The sequence below is a fragment of the Natator depressus genome, chromosome 10 (genome assembly GCF_965152275.1).
Source record: "Natator depressus isolate rNatDep1 chromosome 10, rNatDep2.hap1, whole genome shotgun sequence".
NCBI classification, from domain to species: Eukaryota; Metazoa; Chordata; order Testudines; family Cheloniidae; genus Natator; species Natator depressus.
In genome coordinates this window covers 43,731,317-43,740,721 of record NC_134243.1, presented here as the reverse complement: position 1 = coordinate 43,740,721, position 9,405 = coordinate 43,731,317, and the positions used below count along the sequence as shown (strand labels likewise).

The 9,405-nt window shown below is 49.7% G+C and overlaps 1 protein-coding gene across 2 annotated transcripts in view; it reads right to left on the bottom strand.

Moving 5' to 3' along the window:
- Positions 1 to 723: 723 nt before the first annotated feature.
- The window catches only part of CPEB1 (cytoplasmic polyadenylation element binding protein 1), a 76,958-nt gene continuing 68,276 nt past the window's right edge, over positions 724 to 9,405 (bottom strand). For both annotated transcript variants that reach the window (XM_074964712.1, XM_074964713.1), the window contains exons 10-12: positions 6,474 to 6,568; positions 3,965 to 4,045; positions 724 to 2,130 (exon numbers count right to left, since the gene is read on the bottom strand). In XM_074964712.1, the coding sequence (XP_074820813.1) occupies positions 2,020 to 2,130; positions 3,965 to 4,045; positions 6,474 to 6,568 (287 nt within the window). In that variant the 3' untranslated portion in view covers positions 724 to 2,019. The remainder of the gene's footprint in view (positions 2,131 to 3,964; positions 4,046 to 6,473; positions 6,569 to 9,405) is intronic.

Genomic DNA, 9,405 nt, shown 5'->3' with positions numbered 1-9,405 from the left:
CTAAGCTGTTTTCAGGTAAGTCTTCAGCTTTGGGGGCATGGTTCAGCCCCTGGGTCTGCGCTGCAGCAGGCTTGTGTGTCTGGCTCAACAAGATAGGGCTCTGGAGTCCCAAGCTGGCAGAGAAAATAGGCTCAGGTAGTTTCAGCATGTCCGGTGACAGTCCCAAGGGGGTCTCTGTGACCAAACCTGTCAGTCAGGCTACATCCTCATGAAAGCACTACAGCAGCATGGATAGTGCTGTAGTGTAGATACTTACTACCACAACTGAAGGGGTTTCCCATCACTGTAATAAGTCGTCCCCTGAAGAGGCAGTAGCTAGGTCAACAGAAGAGTTCTTATCCACCTAGCAGTGTCTACACCGGTGGTTAGTCAGCTCAACTACTTCTCCCATGGTGTGAGACTTCTCCATACTGAGAGATGTAGCCAGGTCGACACGCCCTAGGTCTAGGCCAGGCCTCTATTATACTGCTGTACTAGTATAAGGTACTGTGTAGCAGTGTAGCTTAGTTAGCTTTACTGAACCAGAATAAGCTATGCCAGTGGAAGCACCTATGACAGAAACAGCCCACAGGTCTTTTCCTACTACTTTAGTGCAGACAAGGCCTTAGTTCCTGTGCACACAACTGCTGTTCAACAGGGAATCGGTTTCCCCAGTGCTCTCCTATGCAGCTCCTTCCACCTCCCTGCACATCCCCATTAAAGAGACAGACTAAGAACTGCTGCAACGTGTTTATTATGTGCCAAAAACTACACCACAGCTTACTCCACGCATCTGTAGGAGAGTGCAGTCTTGCCTGCATATACTACAATGAGGTAGAGACTTCACACACAGCTTCACAAAAACCCCACAAAGAGCAGCTGGGATATGCAACAATGCAACATCAGCTCAGCAGGAAAAAGGGAAAAAATATGACACTGGTTCTTTGGCACACAGCTTCCAATAGAGGGGAAAGTAAAAAATAAATTATAAAGTTTTCAAATCCCAGCAGCATTTCAGTTGACTGCACTGTTGCTTTTACATTTCTTAAACAAAGGGAAAGGGACTTGTCCCCTCTAAGAGAAAGGGCTCCTATGAACCTTTGTCTGCCCACCAAGATGCAGCCCTTTTTTAGCTCAGTTACAAAAAAAAAAATTAAGTCCTGTGACTTTGTGATTAAAAACCCTCTATCAACCCCCCTTAAGTGCAACTTAAAAAAGTGCAACAAACTATTTAAAACTATATACAGCAGCTCAGAGATCGTTTATCCGGTCCAGTTTCAAATCCAAAAATCCTGTCCTTTTCTCGTTGCAAACCCCCTTGATTCACAACTGTGAAACTTGTCTTCTAACCAGCAGCCCCAGACACAAATTGCAATAATGTTAAAAGCTGCCAGGAAAGAAAAATTCTTGTTTCAAACGACTTAAAAACCGTTTTAAGAGTGTAAAAAGGAACTGGTAAAAACCCTCGAGCGTAAAATATGAAATATGATTTGGTTTAAATGAAGAGCAAAGTCTCCTTTGTTGTTACAGTAAAAAACACCAGCTGAACATTCAGTTTATGCCGTTCAGATGGGGGTTAAATGAATGGAAAGGCACTGTATGGCAACTGCAAAAAAATGGAGCCAATGAGACCTGCATTATTACCATCAGTATTGCAAGGAATGTAAAAAAGCGCCTTTAATAAATAAAAAACCAAGGTGAAGGTATCTGCATAGACACCTTCTCAAAACATGGCCCTTTTTGCTTCTTGTCAGCAAATGAGGAACCAAAGTCTGGGAACTGCAGAATTGTTTGAGGGGCCCTCCCCCCTCAAAAAAACCCCAAACAAAACCCGACAAAATTCACTGTGCATTAGTGCAGAAACAAATAAAGACCAGCAAGTGCAAACGTGAATGTAAGATTTCCCCATTAGTCCTCAGGAAGCGCGTTCCCAGTCTGGGTCTGGCACTGGCAGGCACGCTCGTGCTCTCTCCACTTGGCAGGTTAACAAAAGAACTTTCTCCTGCAACTGCGGCAGCTCCTGATGCATCTGCTGCCTCTCTAGCTGGAGTCTCTGTTCTTCTGGTTGCGCATCAGCGGGCGGTGGTGACGCAGGACCTCCATGGAATGTTGCCAGTGCCAGCAGGAGCGACAGAAGTACTTGAAGCAGACCTATGGGAAGAGATGGGCAGGGATTACTGAAGGGGCTCATAGCAAAGCTGGGGGTGGGGGAAGACTGCTGCAAGCAACCGAGTCTCTCCTGAAAGCAGAGACTGGCTTATGGGATAAGCAGTCTTGCCTCTAGAGACCAGTTAATTTGAGCATGCCAGGAGTGATCCAGCATCTGCACTCATCTCTTTGGTGTCAACAGAACAGTCCTTTGCTCCTGAGGGAATTCAGTCTCTGCTCAATCCATGCTCAGTTTCAGAGGGGCACAGCGAGAGGGAACATTGTGATGCTGCCTCAGTGCACATGTAGCGAGGGAACATCAGTCTCCAGGGTCATTATGCTGGCCCCTTGCATTGGTAGTATTTAAATGAGGGTTTAAAGTAGACTTGTTATAAAAAACCCAGAGACCAAGTCTTCTCCCTGGTCCAAGAGTCCTGCTTTGGGAAGTACACTGGTCAGGAAACTTTACATCGCAGAGCTGTATTACTTAGAGAGGGCTATAGTGCATTAACTGCTGAATTCAGCTTTCCTGAGTACAGTAGTTCCATTCCCTAACAATCTGTCCCCTTTCAATAAAAGGAAATAGACGAGCTTCTCTATTCCAAACTCTTATGAGTGCACTCCTTAATTCAGGGGTGTAAAGCACCCCCAAGGACCCATGCATGCCTACACCCATGGACTGCAGCTTGCAGCACAGGCCATGCCTATTTCATAGCATTACAGTAGGTGTTAGTCACATGTTGCTCAAGGCTTGTAGATCAGTGTTTCTAGACTATGGTTCCCTCTCCTAGTAAGCTCAAGTCAGCTTGATCCCCTTCTACCACAGGCGAGTTGTTCCTTCCAGGGGAGTACTAGCATCCCAGTCAAACAGTGAAGTTAACTATGTTTTTGCATCAACCGTACAAAGCTGTCATCACTCAGTTTAGGTCAGCGGTGGCACCTGGCTGCTGGATCCCCCAGATGAAGGGGCCAGAAAGACTTCTCTGGCTGAGCTTTTCACTCTGGAAACGTTTCAGTCTGTGCAACTATGAGGGTCTTGAGACACCAAACATGACAGACTGAGCCCTGCATTAAGGCCCCTCCCTGTTCCCAGCTTGCTTCTTGCCTCCAGACCCCACTTCAATACAGATATTGTTTTAGCCCTCACATGCAGGTAGCTTGTCTGTTTCTAGCCCTGGTGGCTTGCAGATCAGACTGCAAATACCCCACTGATTTAGCTCAGCAGGCCATTTTATCTGGCTTTGAGCCAGATGCAGCAGGCTGTAGGGCTCCAGTTTCTACAGTCCCTTGCTACCTGCACACCAGACACTCCCAGGAGTTGGTGTTAAGTGGCCATGATCATACTGTGCAATCAGCCTAGTTATTGCCTCCACCCAAGGCTTGCTCTTCTGCTGCAACACTAACCCTGCCAGGGCCAGTGTCAGTAAACTCGGGATTTTCATGCAGAATGAGGAACAAGAGATGGCACCTTGCCTGCCCCAATGTGCTGTATCAAGAGGCTTTCCTGCCCCTAAGTGCATATTCATCCCCATCCCCAAGCACTGGCTAGTGTCCTTGGCTATGCAGGCTGGGAAGGCATCTGGATCCCCCAGGGGGGCTGTCTGAGGCACCTGACCAGGAGTGAGAGATAACAAGCATTCCCAATGCCTATTCGGTGGCAGACCTCTAAACACTAACTATGCTAGTACCCTCTGTGCGCCCCTTTGTCACTACTGCCCATGAGCTCTGGGGACAGAGCGTGGTCTACTCCTCAAGGACATGCTGCATGTGAAATTCCTGCTCCTGGATTGAGCACAGCTGGCTGGTAAGGGATGATCCCCAGTGAAGGCAGTGTTACCTGGTCTCTGCAGAAGAAGGGACCTGGCTGGGCACTGCAGACTTGACACATGGAATCTTCTAGATATGGGTCAATCTGAACCTGCACAAGAGCAAGGAGAGTCAATCAGCCTGAAGTCAGAATACCGGGTGGGTCAGGTCAGGAGCAGCTCTGCTCTGGCTGGGCCTGTGGTGGTGCAGCAGCAGCTGTGCAGTGAGGGTGACTGTTTAGGCAATGCCATGCTTGGGGTGGTTATGTGCATTGTGGGACAGCATGCATGGCAAGCCTCTGGGGGCTTCAGTTCTCAGCACTATTTCCAGACAGGCTCAGACCAGGGGTGATGAGAGGTTGTCCTCAGCAAACAGGCCACCCAAGTTCAACTCTGGGGGCCCCAGGGTGATCAGAGAAATAACCATCACTTGTCCAGAAGCCCACCCAGGCTGGACTGGGGGAGCATTTCCCTGTTGGACTGACTGGGGCAGACAGTCCAGGAGCAGCAGCTCCCCTACAGAGAGTATCCAATCAGTTGCAGCAGGGGGCTGGAGCTGCTCTTCCCTGGGCAGATCAAACCACCCCACACTGCTGGCCCCAGAGACTGAAGGGTCTCATGCACAGCTCAGCACCTGGCAAGCTCTTGACCTTCAGAGAGGCCAGTAACAATCAGGCTTGGGCGACACAACCAAGGCCCATCCTGTAACACAAGCTGGGGGTGGGATTCCCAGACTGCTGTGTGGAGAGTCCCAGAAACCCCATTTACAGGGGGCAAAGCCTCCATCTTTCTCTACAACCCCTAAGTCAGTGGGCCTGTCCCAAGAGAAGAAGAGACTGGCTGGTGCCCACTGCATTCACCACCTGTGTACAAGGCCACACCTGAGAGCGGACATGTCCTACTCCAACACTTTCAGACCACAGCAGCTTCACTGTTGCTGCCCAATGGTCTCTGGAGATGCTCGCTCCCCAGGCCCATGGGGAGAGACTGCTCTAGTGCATGGTCCATGGATATGATACTAGGTGCTTGCAGAGGGGGAAATCTGCCTGATCACCCAGCTCTCAGGTTCACCACTCACCCCAGAGATGAGGGGGAGTGGCCAGATGAGCCTTGAGGGTGCATGCCATGCTGCAGCAGTGTGGGTGGCACCGGAGGACAGGCTGTGCTCCCCTCATAACAGGTGCCAGCTAAGAGGGGGCAGGAGCCCCAGGCAGGTGTCCTGGGACACACCGAAGGTATCTCTGGAGGCAGGGCAGACTGCAGCTGTTTGAGTGGGAAACCTCTTGGGCCACCACTACTAGCCCATCTGCCTCAGTCAGGCCTGGAGCCACTTCCCAGCTACAGGGTCCCCTCCCCACTCCAGGCAGCTTTGGCTCGTCCCTGGGCCAGAGCTCTCAGCACAGGCTGAGCACCCCTACTGTCTAACAGGAGGCAGGGTGACAGCCTGAGGGAGTGAGTAGGGCTGTAAGGGGTGGGGTGAAGGACTGCCTAGCGCCCCATCTGCCAAATGCGCCCAGCTCCTAGAGACAGTTACTGGCACCCACCCACAGCAGGGCAGCCGGCACAGTCCTGCTTACCCCATGCCAGATGAGTGAGCAACCTGGGTCCCTGCAGTTAGAACCAACCCCAGAGTAGTTTTCCTACTCCAGAGGGACTCCCAGGGATGGACATAGGGACGGCATTTCTGGTGTTTGCTCTCTACCCTCATGGTTATTTGCTCTCTCGCTAGCACTCCTGAAAGGGCTTATCTGGAGCAGCACTGATGGGGCATTTCCAGGAGCATGGCCTCTCAGACATCTCCCCGCCACCCACGGGCCCAGCATCCCTGGCACAGGCAGATGTACCGATCTCATCCGGCTCCAGCTGGAACTCTCAGGACTGGTCATTAAGCAGGGTAACCCTGACCTAGCCTCAACCACTTCTTAGTGAAGACAACCCAGGGCTTGTATTGGAGCTGGAGCACTGACCACCACCTCTGGAGTTGTGCTGGAGTGCAGACACCGTCAGCCACAAGGAGCCCTTCAGGAGCTGAGCCTGACAGCAGAGGACCTAGCGTCAGTGTTCCCAGCATGCTTGGGGTGTGGACTGGCCCCCTAATGATGGTGCAGTCACAGCTATATCCTGTAGCCTAAAAGGAACTCATTCTCAGGACCCCAAAGCCCAGCTTGACTGCTAGGTGAGCAAGCTGCCACGTGGGATAGGAGCAGAGATCTGGAGGCAGACCCAAACACTGCTCGTCCTTTCCACCCCATCATCACCTGCTTGTGACAGGCATCAGCAACCCCTGGGAGGATGCCAGCCAGGCCTCTGGACAGGACTGTTACAGGGGATGAGGCCAAAGAACAGACTGGACTGACTCTACAGCATGAAGCTGGCGGTGTCCTGGTTTGGTTTCCTCTGCAGACAGAGGGCCTGAGGCTGGGCTATAGGTAGCCAGCAGACTAGTGGTGTTCAGACAGTGTGTCCAGAGGTAGAGCCCGGTGCCATTTGCTCACCAGGCCAGGTAGCCCTAGCAGAACCTCTCCTACTGACCCCACTTACCTTTTTAGTAAACTTGGTGGTTTTGATCTCCACGAATGCAGCGCTGACTGCCTTCAGGTAACTGCGCTGGTTGTTAAAGGTAACTCGGCCAGATCCTGAAATGAGCCAGACCATTAGTGCAACACTAAGAGGAAACTATTCAGAGGCTGGTGGAGAATCTGCAGGGTGAGCTGCCACCAACCCAACCCCAGAACCACCCAAAAAACTGAACTGCAGCTTCTCCAGGCTCTGCTCTTTCAGGCCTGAGGAAAAGCTACCACGGCAGCTAGCCTAATTCCCCTAGCAGGAGGCAATCAAAGCATGTTCCATCCAAAGAATATCAAGGCTTTGTGGCTATGCCTCCCCCACTCCCACACTTGTGGGAACACATGGAAGCACAGCATAGGAGTTCAATGTGGTTTATGATAAAGTCCATTCCAGTGTTGGTTCTGCAGGGAGGATACACTGGGTACACTGCCTGCTTGGGGACAGAAGCAGACCAGTCACTAGCAGTCAGGATACCCTGCCTCCTGGGAGTTCCTTCCAGTTGAATGATCATGGCTGCAGAAGCGGTCTTGTGTCTGTTTTCCTGACCTAGGTGTGTTAATCAAACCCTTCCAAGTTCATGCATGGTTATCAGTAAATGTCCGTCAGATTTCACTGCACACACAAAATGAGGAAATAACGTTTCCAACGTTAACCATGATTTACAGACATGTACAATAAGGAACAGTTTGAGAAGGAGTTTGATTTAAGGGTATTTACGTTGTATGTTTGACAAGTGACGCTGACAATTCTAAAGCTTTAACTTTTTGAATCTCAGCATCTGTTAATTGTCTGACCCCTCCTTCTCTCACAACTGAAAATTTAAAATTGATCAATGCCCATTACTATTCTGTCAAAATTAGAAAAAAAATAAAAATCAAGTCCTGCCAAGCCTAACTGTACTCTGAGAAAGAATTTCTACTGCAAAGCAAGGTAAGTTCTACCTAGTGACAAACCCAAATACTTGGATGTCAAGTTTCCATCTACGCTGGATGATCCATTTATCTCCAGAGTGGGCCAGATCCATGAAGAAAGTTCAGACATACATGCATATATTTCCCCAGTCTTTGAGCTCAGGTCCACAGATCCATTACAATGGGATTTTCATACTGTGCCTCCAGGGTAGGAAGCAGGATGATCCAAAACAAGAGGTTTTTCTACGCAAGTCTCCATGGGTGCACTAAGGCAAGGAGCAGTGTTCTGCCAAAAGAAAGGATGTGGTGTTGGCAAAAACTGGATGACCAACATGCAGAACTTGGTGCACTTATGTACTGATGGCTAATGTGGCTGTTTAGCAAATCTTAATACATGAGACTACCATTTTGCTTGGACAACTCATATCCATAGCAAGCCCTATGGGCCATGGCAACACAAGATCAGATTTCCCAGTAGATGCACCACACAGACTGGCCTTTTGTTTTTCATTGTGGCCATCTTAATCTTGTTCATGTTCTTTGAGAGGAGTGCTTGTACTTACAGGCCTGAGCTGAAGAGGAATTCTGTAATGGAATTCCCCTCAGTACCATGCGTTTGTCCCGAATTCAAGATACTCCAGGAACCATTCCACTGTGTTTGCTTCAGCTTTCCTCAATAAAAAGCCCTGATCAGAAACACTGTCCATGACCAGCCAAATGAATTTCCTTCTTCCTAAAGCCAATGTTACTGTCACTATGATGCTGGGGAGAGTCCCTGGGAGCACATGCAAGATCAAAGTTAGGAAAAGAAGATGGTTTCTATTTGTCTGCAACACGTAAGTTGTCAGACGATAGTAAAATGGGAATGCTCTGAAGATAAGCTTTCATTAGGAACTTAGATGTTTCAGACAGGGTCCTGTTCTACTTATCTCAGATATACAGAAACTGGGAACAGCATGAGGAGTGGGTTGTAATGCTCTGATCTGAAGTCTACAATGGCTGATTTCATTCATGTCATGATGTTTCCATGGGTTATGGAGACTGGGGCTGGGATAAAGCTGGCTCTGAAATTCTTGCCCAATCCCAGCAAGTGCCTCCCCTGGACAGTGACCACAGACTCATTTGATCAAAGCTATAGGTAGGCTTTTTGCTGTCAAAGAGAGCCTGGCATCAGAGGGCAACTACTGACTTGGCACTTGTTCTAGCTAACACTTGTAAATAGGTATTTTCTCCTGTTCTAGTTCACGGATGGCTTCAGCTTGCCATGTGTCCTGAATTCCTCTATGAGTCTGGCAGGAGTCAGGATTGGAAATTGCCTTTTCCGATTACTCTGAACAGCCTCAGCTTTCTATAACACTTCTCACTGTATCACTAAGACAGCTGGGAACTCATGAACTCAACTGATCAAAGCCCAATATACCAGCATGAAAGATTTGAATCCCACTTTTGCTGGTGAGACCCCCTCAGGCCGTGTGATTTATAGGTCGAGAGAGGCCATACAGCCATGGTAGCACTGCTTGTGAGCATGCAGGAGACCAGAGGGGGACAGACGACAGCTCAGTTCTTTATTCTTGTTGGCCTGATGCTGCTTGACAGCTCCCATGGTGGAAGAAGGGGCTGAGATGAGACCTGTCAGGACTTGGCTGGTGAAGGGTCAGTAAAGCAAGGAGGCCACTTTCAGGTAAGAGTCCATGGAAATAGGCACATCTCTGGTGGTGATCCCAGGACAAACTGACTGGTGCACACTGAGAATCCTTCTACCCCAAGGTTGCATTCTGTAGGGATTGAAGAAATGGTGGGCCTAGCAGCCCTTTACTGCCTGCTGGTTCCTCCACATCCAAGCTGCTACTCATCACCTGATAGCCATGTGCTGGGGTAGGAGGTGGAGGTTGTGGTGAGGCATGGCAACCCTAAACAGAAGCTGGAAAAAGCCAGGACTCTAGGGCACCGTGCTCCACACTGACAGCTGGGAACGACAGCCCAACACTTCCCAG